This window comes from Fusarium phalaenopsidis, assembly GCF_050370095.1.
Source record: "Fusarium phalaenopsidis strain FUZ10S chromosome Unknown contig_32304, whole genome shotgun sequence".
NCBI classification, from domain to species: domain Eukaryota; kingdom Fungi; phylum Ascomycota; class Sordariomycetes; order Hypocreales; family Nectriaceae; genus Fusarium; species Fusarium phalaenopsidis.
In genome coordinates, this window is record NW_028145404.1 from 3,073,612 (window position 1) to 3,094,185 (window position 20,574).

Here is a 20,574-nt window from a genome sequence, read left to right on the forward strand (position 1 = left end):
ACAAGTTCACCCCGCAATAGCTCCATTCAAACGACGCCCTTCTCAACATACGATCCGAACCAACTCGCCCCGACATCCTCTTTGTCTGCGGACCCAGAGGTCGAAATAATAGACCGGGCGCGATATTTTGACACTTTTCTCTACATCACCCACCATGGCGATAGATTATGACATCAACCCCCAGCGCGACCTCGATGATGGAACGTACGCTGCTTTGCCCGGCACAACTCCCGGAGAGTATGTGCAGCAGCATGCAACCCCTATGAAGGGGAGAATGAGGAAGGATGTCGAAGGTAAGACCCATATTTCAACTGATTTGCGGAATCTAACGTGGGCGTCGCCAGGATGCCACCCCTCGAGATGGATTCACGAGCTGCTGAACAACAAGTTTACCACTTGCGATCTCTTCGACCGAGCCCGAGCTGCCAACTTGAATCCGCCGTACGCATGGCAGCACACTCATCGTCTCATGATCAATGGAAACCAAAGCTTCTGCTCAAACACAACCAGGCTATTGTCGTCGGTATGCCTGGACTGTCACTTCCACTTCGTGTTCAAGATGGCATGGGAAGAGGAGCATGCTGGGCAGGTGTGTAGTCCACGCCAAGCCCGCTGGCCCGTTCGAGATGCGCAGTTCCCTTGGCATCACCTTGTCTGGGCTGGGTCAGACACGGAGATGAATCTGGCCAAGGAAAACTCCAAGTACTATCCTATTCTCGCCCGCGAGTACTTTGTCTGCTCGGCGCTGCCATGCACATTTCAAGTCACTCTTGAAATCTCGGAACCTCGTATGGCGTCTTGGTGGATTGATCTGTTGCTCGACCACGGTACCATTCGGCAGACCCTGCGCCTCGCCAAGGAGCAGGACCCAGAGCGCTATGCAGTAGCAACGGACGATTGGGCGGAACAGGCGCCTATGAATCTCAACACATATCTTAAGAATCTGCTTGAGGCAACGTCACCCGAGAAGCCGCGGAGCATATCGAAGAGGAACAAGCGGTTCTCTGTTCTATTTGGACCGCGCTGCTTCTCCATCTTCAGAGAGTTGGAGTTCGAGGAGACGGTGGATGAGCAGGATGGAATCGACGGAGGCTCATTCACCCCTCCATTACCATCACCCCCAGGTGGACCATTTGGAGCCACCGAAATCGGAACCTACCGAGGATTTGTTGAGGATGTCAGATCCGAAGTTCAGTGCATCATTCATCGACGGGGTGAGCCCGCTGAGCTTTGTACTCCTGGCCTTCACGCAGATCTGGGATGCGTCGAGGTGAACAACACCAATGACAGCCACTTGGTTAACATCCGACGATACACGTTGCTTGGCGTTCTTCCTAACCAACCTAAGGAGATCGTGGTGAACGCTTACAAGCGACAGTGGGAGCTCTTGCCTAACAAGCGAAAGGAGCTTATCGACGCCCTCATGGGGATTGCCAATGACCTGAACGACGAGCAACTCGCTGATTACGCTGCCACCCAATCTTCTGTGTTTGATAGTCAACTCCCCACGCAATCTAGCAGCGATGACGATGGGGTAGTGTCGCAAGCGTTGGCTTTTCTTGGCTTGCAGCCTCCTAACAAGTACAATGCCGAAACGCTGGTTGCAGCATTCCGCCAGAAGCTGTCCCAAGAGCCCAAGATGGCCAACAGCGCCCGCCAAATGCTTCTCCTGATTGCCCAGGCTTCAACGGACGATACCTACCAGGCAATTCTGCTCATGGAAGCCAATGGAAAGATGTCTGTCGCGACGGCGAAGGCAGTCCTGGGGATGAAGGAAGACAGTAGTTTGGGACCCGAAGTCGTTGCGGCTACTAGGACCAAGGTAAATCCAAAAGTTGATATGATTCCTGAAATCTGGATCTAACAGAGTATACAGATTGCGTTGAGCAATGACAAGGAAGAAAAGGCAACCTATCTGGATGCTCTAGAGGCGATTGCGGATCTAACAAATGCAATGGACCTCAAGCAGCTTGTTGCCACTCAACGCCAAGAGAACGGAATCGAGATTCCAAAGGGAAGCTCCGTTCCGGATGCCTCAGGTCGACCAGCCAATTATGACTTGCCTGTCGGCCTAGAGAACATCGGCAATACTTGCTATCTGAACAGCCTTTTGCAGTATCTCTTCACTGTCAAACCGGTTCGAGATATTGCGCTCAACTACGAAAACTTCAAATTGGAGTTGAATGACGAGAGTATCAAACAGCGATTACTGGGCGGGAACAAGATGCAAATGGATCGTGGCGAGGCCGTAGTCGCCCAAGCTTGTACGTTTGAGCCCATTTATAAGTTATCCCCCTTAACTAACGGGTTTCGCAGTTGCCCAAGAGCTCTCTGATCTATTCAACAATCTTGAAACGTCAGACAAGGTCGCGACTCGACCCTCACAGAGGCTAGCCAACGCTGTCCTCTTATCTACTCACACCCTTCTCAATGATTCCAAGTCGGCCGAGCCCGTTGCAGGGCCCAAGCCACCACCTCTTCCCGCTCGACCGCCCCCTGAGCCTCCTGCCAAGAGCTCCGGCGATGTGGAGATGGCGAACGGGGCTGTTAAGGAAGAGCGTGATCCAGTTGACACGGCTAGTACCGTTAGCTCTCAGACGCTGGTCGAGGATGGCTCTGATCATTCGTACGAGAAAGTCGAAGTCCCGTCGTCGGCGACCGACGACCAAACAACGGATACAGTGATGGTTCTAGAAGAGGGCGACTCCCCTGCTGACACTGTTCGGCCAAGTCTTAAGAGCACTGAAACCTCTGAGACAATCATCAAAAGTGCTGACGGAACTGCCGATGGGGAGCAAAACGCCGATGTCAGTATGGCTGATGCCGACGAGACGCAAACAGTTGACAGTAAAGTCTTGACGGCTCTGGAACATCAGAAGAGATCGTCGGGTACTGATCAGCAGGACGTGGAGGAGGTGATGGGGAGCATTCTCAACCGACTCCAGGCAGCTATTCGACCATCATCTGTGGATGAATCAACTGGAATTCAGTTGGAAAAGATCATGGAGACATTTTTCGTCACGACAATCAACTATACCAAGAAGTTTGACGACAAGACTTACCAGAAGGAGATCAGCTTTGACCGATCTATCACTGCATTCCCAGCTCCGGAGGGGTCATGTTCGCTGTATGACGCGCTGGGCCGAAACTTTGACCAGCAAATCATCGAGGAAAGCAAGCTTTCACGATACACGGCGATCAAGACGCTCCCGCCTGTGCTCCATGTTCTTATTCAACGGTCCCAGTCCATGGGCAGCAAGAACGGCAACCCTGTAGAAATACCCGAGACGCTATATCTGGATCGGTACATGGATGCTCCGCACGACTCGCCCACCTTCCAACAGAGGGTTCAAAGCTGGGCGGTTGCCAGCAGAATATCGGACTTGAAGGCGCAGAAGGCTCGGGTGGAAGCCATCATTCCCACGGGACCGTTCCTCGAGTCCTGCGGAGAAGAGGAGCCCACACCCATTGTCAATTCGGCTTGGGCCGAGGATGACACCATGGAGGATGGCGTCCTTGATTTTGAGAAAGAAGAGAATTGGGACTTTGATGGCCCCGTGGATGACGATTTCCTTCTGGTATCCCACCCAACCAACGAGGCGCCACCCACTACCAAGGCCCCTGTCAAGCCACAGGGCATCGAATCGGCTGAACGCAATGTTCGGGAGATGATGAGCAATGAGCTGCGCCAGAGGGAGGAGGACCTTCAGAAACACCACGCCGGGCTTAAGAACATCCCGTATCGACTACACGCAGTCATCTGTCACCGAGGTCAGCTGATGTCTGGTCACTACTGGGTGTGGATACACGACTTCGAGCAGGACGTGTGGCGCAAGTACAACGACTCCAACGTGGATGTGAAGCGCAACACAGACGAAGTGCTTGCGACCTTGAGCACCAGCGGCGAACCCTACTTCCTCTGCTACGTCCGAGACGAGGACAAGGATGCATACGTGAATGTGCCGAGACGACAAAGACCGGAACAAACCACGGATGCTGACGGCGACGTTGTTGTCGCTAACAGCGAACCAACCCCTGAGGTTAAACATCCACAGGACTTTTCGCCCCCATTTGGGCCGCAGAAGAGCGACTAGGAGTCTGGGAGAGATATTGGGAGAGATGGGCTACTGAAAACCGTACTGAAGCGGTCACCAAGGTGGAACAGTCAAGTACGGACACCGCCCAAACTTCGGCGCCTCCTCCCCCGTGTCGTTACCATTAACCCTACCGACCTACCAGATAGACAGGAGGGGGACGAGGACCTTGGCAAGCGGACAAGGGACCCGAGTTTGGATCGAGTGTTTGAAACCATAGATTTGTTGTAAAGCCCGGGATGTGAACTTAGGACGGCTTGAGAGGTTGGAGACGATTTGTATTGGTTTGAGCAGGTGGCGTTCGGAATCGGAGCATCGAGCGATAACCATACCCATGACATGAGATGCATTCACGAAGCGATAGTTGTGACAAGACAAGACAAGACAAGAAAGACCAGGGGACGATTTGACTAGCAGTAAATTGAAACGGTTATTCAAACGAGGCCATCCCCGGTGACAACAGCGTTGAAGGATGGCCGGTGTAGGCGTTATATATGGTTGACGCATCATGAGTGTGAGATGATGAGACAGATGGTGACATTTATCGGCCAGTGAAGACAGGCTTCCTCTTCTCTTGGAACGCCTTCAGAGCCTCGTGCCTATCCTCGGTGTTTACAACGCGCTCATACATCTTGTTCTCAACCTCTTCCCTGGCCCAAGCAACAGCCTGGAGGGCTGCCCTCACGCCAATGGGTCCTCCCTCACAAATCTCCTGGGCGAGCCTCACAGCCTCGCTCAGGGCAGCTTTCCTAGCTTCTCCGAGAATATCGGAGCCGTCGCGCTCATCCTCTGGAACAACCTCGACCAGGCGATCAGCGATGCCGAGGAAGTAGGCCTCGGGGGCAGCGACCCGGCGGCCGGTAAGGATGAGGTCGCGGGCGCGGGAGAGGCCGATAAGGGCGGGCAGACGGTGGGTGCCACCGGCGCCGGGGATGATGCCGAGACGGGTCTCGGGGAGACCGACTGTGGCGTTGGAGGAGAGGACGCGGAAGTGGGTGGAGAGGGCGAGCTCGAGGCCGCCACCGAGGGCTACGGAGGAGATGGCGGACACGGTGGGGATGGGAAGGTTGGAAAGGGAGTTGAGGGTGCCACGGAGGTTGGTGAGGAAGTCGGCAGTGCTTCAATTGATTTAGCATGCGTAATTGAAGGTATTATAGGGAACATACTCTTGTTGCGAAAAGCCCCGGCGCTCCTTGAGGTCGGCGCCGGCGCAGAAGCAAGTATCAACGGCGCTGGCAAGGACGAGAGCTCTCGTGGGACCCTTCTCGTCGACACCAGCAGCGCCGCCAAAGCGCTTCACGGGCGGAAGCTCCTCGCCATTGGGACCATATTGGCTGTGAACAGCATCGACTTCGTCGCGCAGAGAGGCGAGGAGAGCCTTTGAGATGGCGTTCCGGGCCTTGGGCCGGTTGAGCTCAAGGACGCGGATGTGGCCAGTGCCCGGGGCGGGCAGGTTCGTTACGCGGATGAGAGGCTCGGCCGCAGACGAGTAGAAGCGCCGCAGGCTGCGGATGGTTATGGGGGACATGCGAGGAGGCATCGTGGGGAGGTCAATTGGGTTGTGGTGGGGGAAGGTGCTGGAGTTGTGGAGGGGGGATGTGATATAATGACGTCGGCTGTTGTCGGTTCATGGTATTTTTTTGGTGGTTAGCCGTGGGTAGCTTAAGCCGACTGAGAGCTGCGATAAGCCGATAAGAGGTTGTAAAGACGAAGCTCCTTCTTACATGAATTTGTATTCATTATCCTTTTTATTTTAGCTTTGAATTTAATGTTTTGCTACTGTTTTTTAGGAATTGGCCAACGGATGCATCTACCGTGCGATACAAATGCATCATGGAGCCGGTTTCGGTGGAGAAGATGAGTTGGTTAAGCATGAAACATGCAAGACGTTTCCACTCATTGATTGAGATGCAGATGTTGATACACACGAGAATCATTTCTTAAGAACTGACTCTTTTTCTTTCTTCTTCCTATCTCTCACCGTTGCTTCACCGAGATATCATCACCAAGAACCGCCGAGACGGTTCACCTCCCACGATCTACAAACCCCTGCCGTTTCTGGGGAAGCGGCGCCAAGAGACGCCGGTCCCTAGAGGTAGTAATTTGCGGATCCAGCGCTCTAAACTTCATTGGATATTTCCTCAGCCTCCCAGATTTTGAGTCCGGTTTCTTTGTCCCTTTTCCCTCTCCCAATCTAGAGTTTGGATTACAGTACCTTACCTGGTGTCAATGAGAATGGACTCGGCTTCAGGTCGCTGTTAGTCGAGTCCGTGGGGGATAGGCCGCTGTCTTAACAAGGAGAGACAGAACAAGACAAGACAGAATTCCGCCATGGCTGGGACCGTATCAACCTCTCTTCCCCTGTCGTCATCGCTCACAGCCTCCTCAACCTCAACACCAACACCAACCACCCTCACCATCCTCCTCCGCTCCAGCATCGACGGAACATCAGACTTCTTTCCTTTCCTAGATATTGCAGGTCTTGGCTCGGGTTCCGACTCTGTCGACTCAGGTCTCACCTTCAAGGAACTCTTTGAGACTAATCTCGACGGCGGCCAGGAAATTGTTCTTTTCAGCTCAGGATGTCAGATCGAAGACGGCACTTCCGATTGCACGCGCGCCTGCAACAACCCTGATCTCTTTTTCAGCTCCCTGGAAACCTTTTACAACTGCGCCGCTCTGGCTGCTGTCAACTACTGGAGCCAGGACGTCAAGTCATACTACATCAGTGATGAGACAGAGCGCAATGCCAGCTCCATCATGGGCGCGGGCACATTGGCCGAGTTTGACGGGAAGCCAGTTCTCAAGTCTCTCATTACTTGCGCTCAGGATGCGTGTGAGAATGACGGACTGAGCAAGCCCTGTAGCCGCAGCATTGATGCCCTCTCATATGGAGAGTCGAGCGCCCAGGAGATATTTGATGCCATGGATGACTTTTGTCCTGAGCTGGCAGCTGAAATCAACCCCGATATCTTTGGGCCAGGTGTAAGACTAACATAAATTCTTCTCAGTCTTGAAGCTGACTTTTCCAGGTTCTCATCTCATATGTCCTGCAAGTCAGCTTCGCCGCAGCGCTGTACCTTCTTCTTAAAGGCTTCACCCTCTGGGTCCGCATTACCCAAGGTCCAAACAAGCGCAAGTCGGAGCCCAAACCTTACCGTCTAAAGCGAAGTCTCACGCGCATCGAGAGCATGATCTGGAGAGACTCGGGCGGTCTCTCACGCACGAGCATCGCCATCGCGACGACGTTGGTCGAGTTCCAGGAAGCCCAATGCTGGTTCGTCTTCGCGGTCCAGATAGCTTCTATCCTCGCCATCGTCGTCAACTCGCAGGAGGGAACCTTTTGGGGCGAGATCGTGGTCAATGCCGCCATTGCCTATCACGTCAGTCAGAATGGGGTTCTGCCAATGTTTCTGATCCAGGTTTGCTTGCACCACGAGGGCATTAGGAATTGGCATACTTTCCTGGGATTCTTTATGGAGTATCTGCTCGCCATTGTTGCGACGACGCAAAAAATCTACTTCAAAGATGCTTTTGCTCTATTCAAAGGCCAGAAAGAGATCAAAGGGTGCGGTTTAAACCCGAGCCCGCGGACGTATTGCGCTGCGACTCGAGGGATTGATGGACAGGCTTTCAGCTTCTTCCCGCATCCTCTCTTGTATAAGATGGTGTTTCTCATCCTCGACAGCGTGGCCATCATAGCATTGGTAGTGGACCAGTTCGCTTGGACGCTGCGAAAGCACCATCTCACAAAGCATGTCCAATTTGGATCGTTTCGGCTGGGCCGGTGGCCGCGATGGGGCAAGCAGCGGCGTGGACTCTTCATCAAGCGATGGTTCTGGAGGATCCTCGAGGTTGCTTACCTGGTTGTGAATATTCTATACATGATCTCACTTACCAAGGTCATTAACTCTGAGAGCTTCGCGGCCAACAGGTGGTCGTACGGCCAGATCATTGCTGTGACGGTGTGGGGACCTGTCATTGTGAAGCTATTCGATCTCCTGCTATGTAAGTCTCCCGATGGCTTGTTTCTGATCGAGTTATTTGCTGACTGCATATGCAGCTGGACCACCCAAGAACGGCTTGAGGCTTAACTCGGGCCCGCCGCGTCTGCGCATCGACAACGTTATAAACGGTCGGGTGGGGACGTCTGCGGACGAAGAATGCGAAGATGAAGATGTCAAGTACGACCCCGAGCCAAATGGCGGGGGAGGCTTCATGATTCGAGCATCTCGGCTAGAGTTGGCGGATCTAGACCGTCAGGATGTGGAAGAGAATGCGGCAACGCAAGAGCGAGCTGATGATGATGGCTCAAAGGGAAAAGGAATTGGACGAGGTGATGACTGATGAGATATCGCATTTATGATTATGATTGATGAAGCGTAAGATTGGACTAGTCATGACGTTTGTTAGTGGTTTAGATCAAGGTACTCTTAGACTTGGTGGATACAATATTTTGGTGCATCATGATACTGTATGTATCCACTTGGCGATGCCTTCGCGGGAGCAATTGCAAGCGAGAGAAGTTGGTTTATCCAGTCGAGAACTTGGAAAGCATCATGTGACGCAGAAACTATCCTCAATTGATTCAAGACACGCATTCAAAGTATCCATGTCCCAAGCCACGCCCATCACATCACAACCAGCCTCACCAAAGGTTAGCCTCCACTTACAAGCTTCCCCACAGCATTACATTCCCCCCTTTTTCTACGATCGCCCACGGAATCTCTCGATGGCCTGGCAGAGCTTTACTGTACTCCAGCTTTAAAAAAGCCTCCCTGCGTCATCATTGCTACATGATCTTCACGTGTCGGGTCGCGCCGCAACAAGCCTCCCTCCCCCAGGAGCTCTTGCCCCGCGAAGTCATGATGTCATGACGAGGTCAACGGCCGCCTTCGTCATACAGTGATATAACAATGCTCTGCCCAGCACTTTTTTCTTCTCTTGCCATTGAAGCTCTGTTTCTTAATCAAACCAATTAAACCTCTAACACCATAAACAAACCATCTCCCACTTCCATCTACAACACCAGACAACAACCTACATCATGTCCTTCATCCTCCGCCGTGCCGCTCTCGCTCCCCGCGTCATCGCCGTCCAGGCGCCGCGAACATTCACCACCAGCTTCGCCGCCCAAAAGACCGCCTCCGAGGTCGTCAAGGATGCCGCCAAGAAGGTCGACCGCGTCGTGAGCGACAAGATTGTCGACGGCATCGAGGCAGGAGGTCAGATCTCCCACATCCACTACCCCATCATGAACACAGCTAACACACAACAACAGAGACCGTCACCGGCAAGGTCAAGGAGACGGCCCAGGACATCTCGGGCAGCGATGTCAGCGGCAAGGCTGCCGAGCTGAAAGGCGAGGCCAAGGGAAAGGCCAGCGAGCTCAAGGGTGAAGCCAAGGGTGCTGCCAAGGAGGCCAAGGGCAAGGTGAAGGGCGCCGCCGAGGAGATCAAGAACAAGTTGTAAAAAGGGTGCAATTGGGGATAATGAGGGTCATTGTCGATGGCCTGTTGTACTTTTATAAGCCATGCATCATCATACGGTTGGGGAAGTAATTCAAGCATCAAGAAGCATTCCTAAATGGGTCCTCTTCAACAATTATTGGTGTTAACGAGTCAATTGGTGTTGAAGACATGCCAAGCAGAACCATGAACAATTACGTCATTATTGTTGTGATATTATTTTCATTCATTCCATTATCCTATCCTCTGGGTATCAATCCACCAGTCATATAATCTTCCATTAACCAACCAATGCTCAAGCAATGTTTGTCTTCTTGGGTTGGACGTTAATCTCGCCGAGAGGAAACCTAACCCAAGTGGTATCCTCTGTCATGATACCAGCAGAACCAGCATAAAATGCCACGAATGCACAAATGACGGAAAACGCTCCTCCCGTTTTATTAATCCGGATAGCAGCGACAGGGTGGCTGGTCTGCAGGAATTGGGCCAGGCTGAGGAAGAGGAAAGCCAGGAACAGGAAACCAAGCACCATCAGAATGGCAATGTTGGTCTTGAGAGCGGCGATGAAGAAGATGAGAGTCAGGAAGCACCAAAGGATGAGAAAGATTCCCAGGGCGAAACTGTAGGCTCGGTCGTCGCCCTTGTATGCGTCCTTGATGGCGAGGTCGGGCACGAAGAACATGGCAAAGGCGAGCCAGAAGGCGCCGTATGAGCAATGGACGGTCGTACCGAAGGTGTTGCCGACACGGAACTCCATCAATCCAGCAAAGAACTGAGCAATGCCGCCAAAGAAGACTGCCAATCCAAAGATGGCTTGGTCAGGGCCGACGCCGCCAAAGGGGTTCGATCCAGGGAGGCTATTCACAAAGGTTAGCAGAGCCCTAATGTCAAGCAAGATCATTTCAACTTACCCAGCACCGCACTGATACAAGCCAAGAACAAATGTCGTCAGAGCGAAACTGATCAAACCCAGTGGACCAGGGTTGGCAACTCTGTAGAAGGGAGGGTCGTAGACCTGTGACACCATGGACTGGTGAGGCTTCTGAATATGGGTGCGAGGCGCATGATGGTTGTGGTGGTGACCGCAGTGGTGATGAATGTCATCCTCCTTATCGGTATAATGAGTAGGGGTGCTGGCCCCGTTGGAAGGAGAAGGGGTGCTCGAAGACATCTTGTCTACTGTATCAAGGCAAGTATCAAGTTTCTGATATCAAGGAGAAGGACAGGTAAGGGACGGGTCGAGTCAATCAACTCTGGGGTTAGAGTATAGACTTTATATCCCCCCTCACAACCCCAAACATCACCCCAGAGAGTACCCCATACCCCATCACGTTGAGCGTGACGATGGGGCGGACATCCAACTCCATCCGGCTCTTGAGAACGGCTGTCCATCTCCTGGGGGATCAGAAGGTGGATCAGCAAAGAGATTGGAGCAACATGGCAACTACTTGCAACCCTTTGCCTCCTTGGAGTACACGGCCCACGGGACTAACATCATCGACACTCAAAGGGCCGAGGAGGCAGACCAAATCCCCAATGTGGAGGTTTGGTTGGTCATGACGGAACCTTTGCCAGACACTCAAATCTTGAAAAGCTGGATCTGTCGGCACGTCGTATGGAGCACGTCCGGAGAGAGCGGACCTATCATCCAGGGGTCTGGTTGAGTCGTGGGTTGCGTTGAGGGTCGTGATGGGTAATGTGTGGCGATGGTTGGTTACTCACTCGAGTCAAGAGAATAGGTCTGGTTTGAAATCAGCCCATCGACAACCTCGGCTGTAGAGGTCAACGGGGCCGTACTAACTGGAGATGTTGTTAGCCCAGGTCGCTTTCGGCTTTAAGAAGGCCGGTTGATGAGGCTCTGGTCAAGCCGGGCGGGCCGTCAGCCTCAACAAGGGTGACAGACCAGCATGAACCAGAGGGCAACCGCTCGAATCACTCCCTTGGCATTCTCTACTCTCAAAGAGCAGGAAAAGCCTGCGGTGGAGATGACGACCGAATCTTGTCGGTGGTGGGTGGAGAGACCATCGGAAGAGTTCCGCTACAGCGATCCACAAGTTGTCGCGGTTGATCTCACAACAAAAAGAGAAGTTCTCGAGATTCTTGTTGGAGCAGATCTTCATGAGTCACGGCAATGCTCTGCCGTCCACCCCTCGTCGAATCCCCTCTCAGTCTTTCTTCCCCAAACACGTTGTCTACCCCGAACTCCCGAACTCTCCGGTTTCCCCATTGAGGGGAAGCATAAAACTTTGATGTGCCCCCCGAGGCACAAAAACCTGTCCATCCTAATCACGTCGGGGCACCGGGCCTAGCACGGCGCCGCTGATGACGATGGCGTCGATGATCCCGTCTGCCGTTATTTCCGGACAGGACGCTTGTCATGTCCGTGGCCTCGGGAGACATGCTCGGGGCTTCGCTTGAATGGAAATTTCGGCTATGGTTAGAGTAATTACCGAGAGTGTTGAGGAGTGATTCAGGTGGTAGCCATCTTTACGTCAGTGTCCACGTCTGTAGAGGCATATGTGAAGCAATCGCTGGGAGTAGGCCTCCAAATTTTGGTGATGTGAGACTGAAAGCTGTATTAAAGAGCAATTGTAGAACGGTATGTAATCACGAAATGGTAGGATCTCTGCATGCGAGGCAGCCAAGCATCAATCGGCCAAGCCCGCCACATGGCATGGATCGTGGAAATACGTAAGGGTGTGGAATGTCACCAAGGTCAAAGGCTTGTCAGCAGGGATCTCACAATTCTTCACCGAAACGTTCACCTCGGTGAGAGGCTCAGCTTCCAGCTGACGGGTCTCGTGACTGTGGCGCAGCATGACTTATCGATAAGACCAAGTTCGCCGATTCTCGGCCGGGACTTGAATTGATCCCTGCTGTTTGAGGTCCCCGAAAATGTGGGGAAGTCCGCGCTCTAGCTCCGAGCTTCCAGTCCGTGAGTGAGCGGGAATGCGCCAATTGACCTCGTGACGCCCATTGATCCATTGTTTCTTCTCTCTCCAACATGCTCAATCCCGCGATAGCTACAACTTGGCTTCTCGCGACCCTGAACATGTCCCCACTGTGTACAGGCTCCTGCCATTCATCACAATCGCCATGCCGCTAAACAAGTCCGCCGTCCTCCTCTGCTCTTGCAATCCCTTCCCCGCCACGGCAGTGCTGGCGCTGCCGTCTATAACGTCATCTCGAGGGGCGCCTCCAAGACACGCCGCATCGACTACCTCTTCGGCGCATCAACAAAGACGATATGCCACGGTTGGCCATGGCCGTCAAGGCGGCTCCCATCGTGACCATGTCCCCGAATGGCCCAAGACCACTTATCCATCCCCCTACGAGATCTTTGCCATGAGGACGGACGATCCATACACCAAGCATCGGTTCTACCAGCTTGTCAAGCTATACCATCCCGACAAGCACAGTCATACCTCGGACCTTCATCACATCCCCCACGCGACTCGTCTTGAACGCTATCGCCTCATCGTCGCCGCCAACGACCTCCTCAGTGACCCGTCTAAACGCCAGCTCTATGACAACCACGGCGTGGGCTGGAGCGGCGGTCGCCCACAGACCCTGAACGAGACAGTCCGCAACGCAGATCGCGCGTGGCGTCATCAAGCCGGCAGCGCTGCCAACAATGCCACTTGGGAGGACTGGGAACGTTGGTACGATGCCCGCGACGGCAAGCCCAAGGACCCCTTATACATGTCCAATGGCCTCTTTGCCACGCTGGTCGTCGTGATGTGCATGATCGGGGCCTTTGCGCAGATGAGCAGGGTTGAGCAGTCAGGCGCCGACTACATGCAGATGACGAACCAGTCCAACCTCGCCATCGGTCAGCAAGTCGCCAGGAGGACCTCTGTGGCTCAGGGACGGTCAAAGGATGAACGGGTAGATATGTTCCTGAGGGACCGGGAGAACCTGACCTACGCCTTTGTGTCGTCAAAGTATGATAACGACACGGTGGACCCAGGTTCTGCTACACCTAAGCAAAGCACACGAGCAAAGGGTGAGGGTAATGATGCTTGAAAGAGTATGGTTGGTGAGAACGTACCTTATTCACCCTCGCATTCAGTGATTTTGAATATCATCGTGTTTCAGCACGTCCGGAGTTTGGAGTTGCACATGATTTTACCCCTTGCTGGCCTACGAATCTCTCCAGTCAATTTAGATATATCCCCAAGACACAAAATACAAGACATATCCTCAGGCTCCATTCATACCCTCGTATGCAGCTCTCAGTAGAAGGCCGACACGAACGCATTCCTATGATGCCGACTTTAAAAGGCATCAAGGCCCTTAGAATTAAGGCCCATCGGCGAAGTACTGAAGAGGACTGTTCCGACTACATCACGAAAAAGACAACAATGTAGATAGACACGTGTATTCTAATGGCTGTGTACCATTCATGAGGCGTCTACCCAGTTCAACCCTCGGCAGTCGAAACATGGCCGAGTCCTGAGGAATCAGGACCTCAAGACGGCCTTGACCTCCAGCATTACCGTGAGCATATTGAATTCTAATGACAAAAGGCCCCCTTGCGCACACTTCCAATCTCCTTAGGTTTCAACCCCTGATCCATCCATCCGTCCATTAAAATTATGTGACACCAACCCCTAGTTCAAGAAACGGCCCCTGAGGTCAAGTATCATAAATCACTGCGTCCTGCGTCCGTTTCTCAGAAGTCTCTATCCTTTCTCAAAATCTTCCTCCCTGACCTTCTTCTCGTCCTCCACTATCCCAGGGTGACAGAGAGCCATATCTCGAAGGGGGCGATAGAGGACTCACGACATGGCTCCCAGGGTAAGTCGAGTCCGCTCCGGACGCGGGCGAGATGGGCGCTGAATCGTGGCTCCTCCCCAGCGGGCTACCCACGGGTTCTGAGCTCTGCAGCTCAGAAGGCCCGCGTTCCCCAACCGTATACACCCGCGGCTTCTGCCACGTACGGGTGAAGCTTCTGACCTCTGCCACAGCAGGCTGGGGCGTGGGGGATCGAACACCCTGCGAGAGCGTCTCCCTCGGGTCGCTGAGGATGCTACAGCTAAGCAAGGAGTCGTTTGGCGTGTCTGTCCGCTCAGCATGGGAGCTTAGCTCTGGCAGCGGCGGGAGGGAGGGCGGACGTAGGGTGGGCATGGAGTTGTTTCGAGAGATGGTGCTGTTGTCCTCATCGCACTGTTTTCTTCTGTGCCAGATGCATATCCATGCCATCAATATCATGACTGTTAGAGCGAGAGCTGTGCCGACAGCGATGGCAGCGATAAGTCCTTGAGAAAGACCATGGGATCTGTCGTCTATTGATGCCGGAGGCGCGGCGCCATCGCTGTCGGCCGATGTTTCGGCAGATGTTTCGACAGATAATGTCGGTTCTGAGCTAGACATGCTTCTTGGAGTGGTCTCTGCTGCCATCGTTGTCGTGCGTGTGGTTGGCCTCGTAGGTGGCAGTGGAAATAGCGGCTCTTGTGAGAAAGGGTCGGTCACGGTAATCATGGTTGTCAGCGTCACCACAGGCCAACTGCCTTCAAAGTCTCGATTGTCTTCATCGTCTGGGACTGCAGTCACATATATCGAATTGCTGGATGTCACGGTCTTGCTCGTCCATCGGACGGGCCTCCCCTTACTAGAGGCAGCAAATAGGGGGCTCGTCGGGTAATCAGTTGCCATGAGCTTGTCAATCTCGGGGGAAAAGACGTCAGCGGCCAGGATATCGCGGCTTGCTATGGTCAGACTCTGATTCTCGAATACGCCGGAGGAGGGCACGTTTATTGAAAATGATGGCGCCCCCGTGTTTGCTTCCTTTGTCCCCCGGGCGCGCAAAGAGATGCGAGTGGTGATACCAAGCGATGCTATGGCAAAGCCTCTTCATCATCATCGGGCCGTCCAACTATCTTTAGGAACGAGCGCTTCGTGAGCTTGAAATGGGCACCTTGGTGACACCAATATCATCAGCGTGCGGGGGGTTAGGTGACAAGAAGGGCTGTGTCATTGACGACTGTAACGTTTCCGCCGTCCTGAATCACTCACTCCGTAGCTTCTCGACCTTTGCCCTCATCACCCTCTCAGCATTCGCTGGGACGATGCGCTCTGTTGGCCCAAGACGCATCATCTTGCCGACGAGATACATGAGCTTGCCCTGGGGAAACTGCTTGTAGTCGACAAACTCCTGCAAGACCTTGTCCTCTCCCTCCATGACCTCATCTGCCAATTGTTCATATTCCTCCTCAGCAATCTCCTTGAACCAGAGGTCATTATCCTCAATAGCCTGAGTAATTCCTCCCTCAATCTCGTTGAGATAGATTGCGAAGAGAAGCTCCTTTGCCACCTTGCCAGTAATCTGCTTGCGCACCAGATGGTACAAAAGCTGGGCGAGGTCTGCATCCGGAACTTGCAAGCAATCACCTTCGGGGGTGAAGGAGAGATCCCTCGCAGCGAGCGGTCCGGCCTTGAATGTCGTAAGGCGTCCAAGTTCGTGAATGATCCAGTTGCCAACGAGAGTAGAGTAGCTCTTGAACTCTGGCATCTCCGCCTCTGTCAACTCGGCCGCAAGCTTCTCCTCGACCGATTTGAGGACCTTGTAGAAGTACTGGACACGAGAGCCGTTCTCCAGGTTGATTAGGGACAGCGCATCCTTAGCAGTAAGGCCGTACTGAGCGATCAGCGTGTCCAGCTCTGAATCAGGCGAAACAGCCAGCGACCGTCGCAAATGCTCCACAAGGTCCTCTCCGATGACCAGAGGCGCAATATCAGGGTCAGGCATGTAGCGGTAGTCCACCTCACCTTCTTTTCCTCGCAGTCGTCGGGTTTCCTTGGAGCCGAGAGTCCAACCACGGGTTTCGCTAGGAATAGCCCGCCCGGCTTCCAGCTCGCTGATCTGACGGTCCCGCTCAGCAATGATGGCGTCTTCAACCGCCTTGATCGTGCTCAGGTTCTTGATCTCAGTTCTTGTGCCGAGAGAGGGGTTTGACCCGTCAGTCCGGCGCACAGAAACATTGACGTCTGCTCGCAGACCTCCAGTTTCCATGCCTGAGACGCAGGCGTCGACAGTGTTGAGCAGCATCTGGATCTTGCGAACAAGAACAGCAGCAGTTCGGGGGTGGTGCATCTCCGGCTCTGTGATTATCTCAATGAGTGGAACTCCGACACGGTTAAAGTCCAGCCAGTTAACCTTTTCGGCTTGCGCAAGGGTCTTGGCCGTATCCTGCTCGAGCTGAACCTGCTTGATTCCGACAGTGACACTCTCGCCATCCTGAGGAGAAATCCCGTCTCTGGCGAGGAGGGTGATGTGGCCATTCCTGGCAAAGGGTTCGTAGTACTGAGTGATCTGGTATCCGGACGGCTGATCCCACCAGAAATAGTGTTTCCTGTCAAACCGACTGAGCTTCTGGATGTCGCAGTTTAGGGCAAGGGCGGCGCGTAGAGCAGGAATCAGAGTCTCCTTCTGGAACAATGGCTGACTTCCTGGCATAGAAAGGTCGAAAAGGGCCACATGACTGTTGGGCTCATCGTTGAAAGAGGTGACAGCGGGAGAGAATAGCTTGCGGGCCGTGTTCAGCTGGGCGTGGATCTCGATGCCCACCGTCAGTTCCCATCCATCCACTGTCTGCGAGTCACCCTTTGACTTCTTCTTGCCCTGCTTCTTTGCCTTTTTCGCCTCATCCTTGAGCTGTTTGCGCAGAGGCACGGGCTGTGCTGGAGGAGGTGGTGGTGGGACGGTTTCGGAAGAAACGTGCAACAGCCTGGCTGAGTTTGCGACAGAAACGGCTGCTGAAGGTAATGCCGAATGCCTCGTGATCTGTCGCGCACCGACACAGCCTTGCCGTGAGATTTGACCGCTGAGCAGATACTTGCCCAAGACCGAAGTTGGTATGCGCGGCATGGTGAGGATGACAAAGTTGGCCTTGAGGGGAGCGTTTGGTGATATTTAGCAGTAGCCAGGAGTCCAGGGGTTCGATTGACTTTACAACCGGTGATATTAGGCCATAAAGTACGATTCGAACGGTGCCGCATGAGAATTGCAAGCACAATCGTAGAGTGTGAGTCGATGCTGCAACAGCTGGATTGGAGGGACACCGGGACGTTGGTTGTAGTGGGATACAAGGAGGTAGAAGCTAAGTTCCGCTGCCAGAGGGAAATTTTTCAGACTCCAAAGTCTTCACAGTAAAGCCTTGACTTGGAAGTGAAGGGAAAGGAAGCCATCCAAGGTGTCTCAATTCCAGCCTCAAAAGCTCAACACTTTCCTTCCTGCAGCTGCGGTGGAGCTCAATTAAGCTCGGGTGTCTGGGCGGGACATCCCGGGCCATTGACACCACGTGACAGTTCACCCACCTCCCACCCACATGTCACGATCTCAACCCCACGAGCTCAAGACCTGCAGAATCACCACCACTTCCATCAAGCAACATCCGGTATGGTGTAGTGGCTAACATTTCGCGCTCTCATAACCTGAGGGAAAAGTACCGCGGAGCCCAGGGTTCGATTCCCTGTACCGGAGTTTATTTTTTGCATGTCTTTTTGATGATCTTCTCCTATTGTTGTCGTCGGATGCATGATCCTGCCTGCATCTGCCTCACCACCACCACGCCACGTACAGCTCATACCATTTGCTGTCTCTTTTTTTCCTCCATTAGCCGAAGGGGTCAGCCGAAGTCTCCGGCTCGAGCGTCTGGACATGGCAACGCGGCAGGTGACAGGGACCATGTCACCCTTGTTGGCACCTCATGCATGCCGTGGCTTCAAGTAGTCTTGAAGCCCTCTCATCTGCTTTGCTTTTCCTCTCTACTGATAACATCAAGAAGCACCAGTCAGGCTCGTCATTTTTTATATCGCCCTTTGTTTATCTTGGTCATTTCCACTGCCATCGTTTACCTCTCGCGTGTTTCCTCTCCAGCCCAGAGTCAGTTCATGGTGGCACGGTGCGTCAATCGCTCTTGTGACTCCTCCAGAGTCTCAACGTATCGTCACAGTGCTTGAGATAACTATCTCAAGTATGACTTTTCTTTGCAGAGTTTGAATGTTTGGTATCTCTGTGGGCACTAACTTGATGTTCAGGGCGACGTTGCTTGCTACTATATCCGTCCATATTGTGTCAAACAGCAAGCACTGATAGGCTAGGATACATTGACAACTAGCCAGGGTAAGGCCTCTTTCGGATATACAGTGTAAAAAAGTCTCCCCGTCGGACTGGACCACGTTTCAGTACATAGGATCACCATGGACGGCTTTCCAGAATCTCGACGTCAACACTCCCCGGCCTCATCTGCTAGCCCGCAGATCGAGAGGAGCAAGCTCAGTGAAGCACCAGCTGAGGGATATGAATACAATACTGCTCAGCCACCTGCCCTGGATGTGGCCCAATACGCAGCATCTCCTAGCCCGTCTTCCATGATGGACTATGCTTCCACAGGTGCTCTAAATACAAACTCAGCCTCCAGCGGGTCAGCCGTTACGCAACTCACACCCAACGACGACACATCCACAAGCAAGAGCTACACTAGGGAAAGGGTGCCAAGGGAACCCAAACATCACAAGAACAAGGCAACACATCGACTCAGTGCTTTGTCTTCCTCTGGGTCAGAGCCACACTCGATTGGTCACGATGGAGGTTTCCTGTCTGCCAGCCAGGAGCTCAGCTATTTTAAGAGCAAGTCCAGGAGCCCCCAAGCACCAATGCTGGAGTATCCATCGCCCGCTATTTCTGCTCCCAATGAACCACCATACTCCCAAGAACAACCATACTCTCAAGAAGCATCCTACCCCCCGGAACCGCCATACTCTCAGCCTCCCGTCAACCCTGGCTGGGGGCCTAACTACTCTGGTCCAGCCTATCCCCCCTACCCATATCCACCGCCCCCTGGACAGCAGCCCGGGCTGCGACCCCTCAGCCAGCAATACCCGTCTGGTTACGGTTACCTAGACCCCAAGGCTACTACACTGAGTGCCGCCTTTGCCAACCACCCTTCATTCCACGATTCACAGTATCCAGACTCTCAAGACATGGTAGCCGGAAACAGGGATGGCCCTGAAGGGAATATCAACATTCCTTTTGCTGATCTGACTGGATATGCGCGCATAGCATCAGCAATAACAAGCCAGGTTCTGCCAGGCGTTCGACCTTTATATCGGCGATTCGAGTGGCTGCATCACCGTCTTCTCTTGTCTTACCAAGACCGACTTGTCGAGCTGGAAGATGAGCTGATAGAACTGGATGCAGTCAGTACAGCTACACGGAGGAGGGAGGGCAGACGAGACCTACCTTGCTCCGAGAGGGAGGAAAGGTCGGAAGATTCCCCTTACAGGCGGGACAAGGCTCGAGCGATGAGAGATATTGGACACGTCCTTGACGCATACAGTAAGAATATGAAACCCCCAACCCCCAACTTGCCGCGTTGTCTAATAGCTCCAGCGCACCTCCTTGCCTCCCTAGGAACCATCCAAAAGCTGCCAGCAGCAGCAGCTGATGACAAGCGAGCCTACAGAGCTTTTCTGGCTCAGCGAAACCTCATCGTTCAGCCTGAAACCGAGTTCCTGCGTGCTACCGACCTCGTTTGTGTGGCTCGAGAGCCTCCCGCGGATGCCCCAGGCGCTGCCGACGACAACGCCGAGGAGGCAGAGGGCAATGAAGCAGCCCCCCAGCCCGAAGTTCCTCTACGGGCTCTCATAAATGGCTTCTCGGCGGGTTTCGCCTGTCTGGCTGTGTCGCTGGTGGCTCTCCCAGACCTCACCAGCCGACTGATCGTGGTGCTGTGTTTTGTTGTGCTGGCTGCTGTTGTCATGATGGCGACCGGGAACGCCAAGCATCTAAGGGGTTGACGGCAGACAGAAATATCAGGGGGGTGATTTGGCAGCAAGTTTCTGAATCTGCTGGCCATTCAAGCTTCCATCGGCTAAGAGGGACTGGTTTTGTCCAGTTGGATTGATACCTTTCGTGTGGGCATGCCCTTTGTCTTATGAACAGATCAGCACTGTGTTTTTTTTTTTTTCATGTACTTGCTATGTTTTTTGGAGATGGTCTTCGAACC

General features: G+C 53.4%; 8 protein-coding genes and 1 non-coding gene across 9 annotated transcripts; 6 read left to right on the plus strand and 3 right to left on the minus strand.

Moving 5' to 3' along the window:
- Nucleotides 1-154: 154 nt before the first annotated feature.
- Nucleotides 155-4,094, plus strand: LRP88_10211 (ubiquitin-specific protease UBP2; the record flags this gene model as incomplete). Its single annotated transcript, XM_083246677.1, has 4 exons — nucleotides 155-293; nucleotides 345-1,822; nucleotides 1,877-2,237; nucleotides 2,317-4,094. The coding sequence occupies 4 exons, from the start codon at nucleotides 155-157 to the stop codon at nucleotides 4,092-4,094; spliced, it is 3,756 nt and encodes a 1,251-aa protein (XP_083097790.1).
- Nucleotides 4,095-4,635: 541 nt separating this feature from the next.
- On the minus strand, nucleotides 4,636-5,634 carry LRP88_10212 (ClpP/crotonase-like domain-containing protein; the record flags this gene model as incomplete). The annotated part of the gene is made up of 2 exons (XM_083246678.1): nucleotides 4,636-5,212; nucleotides 5,261-5,634. 2 exons carry the CDS (start codon nucleotides 5,632-5,634, stop codon nucleotides 4,636-4,638), a joined length of 951 nt encoding a protein of 316 aa, XP_083097791.1.
- Nucleotides 5,635-6,425: 791 nt separating this feature from the next.
- LRP88_10213 (uncharacterized protein) lies at nucleotides 6,426-8,441 on the plus strand (the record flags this gene model as incomplete). The annotated part of the gene is made up of 3 exons (XM_083246679.1): nucleotides 6,426-7,079; nucleotides 7,127-8,102; nucleotides 8,158-8,441. The coding sequence occupies 3 exons, from the start codon at nucleotides 6,426-6,428 to the stop codon at nucleotides 8,439-8,441; spliced, it is 1,914 nt and encodes a 637-aa protein (XP_083097792.1).
- A 700-nt stretch (nucleotides 8,442-9,141) lies between these two features.
- LRP88_10214 (uncharacterized protein) lies at nucleotides 9,142-9,566 on the plus strand (the record flags this gene model as incomplete). Its single annotated transcript, XM_083246680.1, has 2 exons — nucleotides 9,142-9,319; nucleotides 9,376-9,566. The coding sequence occupies 2 exons, from the start codon at nucleotides 9,142-9,144 to the stop codon at nucleotides 9,564-9,566; spliced, it is 369 nt and encodes a 122-aa protein (XP_083097793.1).
- Nucleotides 9,567-9,857: 291 nt separating this feature from the next.
- LRP88_10215 (GPR1/FUN34/yaaH family-domain-containing protein) lies at nucleotides 9,858-10,733 on the minus strand (the record flags this gene model as incomplete). The annotated part of the gene is made up of 2 exons (XM_083246681.1): nucleotides 9,858-10,419; nucleotides 10,474-10,733. The coding sequence occupies 2 exons, from the start codon at nucleotides 10,731-10,733 to the stop codon at nucleotides 9,858-9,860; spliced, it is 822 nt and encodes a 273-aa protein (XP_083097794.1).
- A 1,925-nt stretch (nucleotides 10,734-12,658) lies between these two features.
- Nucleotides 12,659-13,588, plus strand: LRP88_10216 (J domain-containing protein; the record flags this gene model as incomplete). The annotated part of the gene is made up of 1 exon (XM_083246682.1): nucleotides 12,659-13,588. The coding sequence occupies one exon, from the start codon at nucleotides 12,659-12,661 to the stop codon at nucleotides 13,586-13,588; it is 930 nt and encodes a 309-aa protein (XP_083097795.1).
- A 1,984-nt stretch (nucleotides 13,589-15,572) lies between these two features.
- On the minus strand, nucleotides 15,573-17,432 carry LRP88_10217 (glutamyl-tRNA(Gln) amidotransferase subunit PET112; the record flags this gene model as incomplete). The annotated part of the gene is made up of 1 exon (XM_083246683.1): nucleotides 15,573-17,432. One exon carries the CDS (start codon nucleotides 17,430-17,432, stop codon nucleotides 15,573-15,575), a length of 1,860 nt encoding a protein of 619 aa, XP_083097796.1.
- A 525-nt stretch (nucleotides 17,433-17,957) lies between these two features.
- On the plus strand, nucleotides 17,958-18,047 carry LRP88_10218. Its single transcript has one exon. It is a non-coding gene; the product is annotated as a tRNA-Glu (tRNA).
- Nucleotides 18,048-18,766: 719 nt separating this feature from the next.
- LRP88_10219 (uncharacterized protein) lies at nucleotides 18,767-20,365 on the plus strand (the record flags this gene model as incomplete). Its single annotated transcript, XM_083246684.1, has 2 exons — nucleotides 18,767-19,904; nucleotides 19,959-20,365. The coding sequence occupies 2 exons, from the start codon at nucleotides 18,767-18,769 to the stop codon at nucleotides 20,363-20,365; spliced, it is 1,545 nt and encodes a 514-aa protein (XP_083097797.1).
- Between the last annotated feature and the right edge of the window lie 209 nt (nucleotides 20,366-20,574).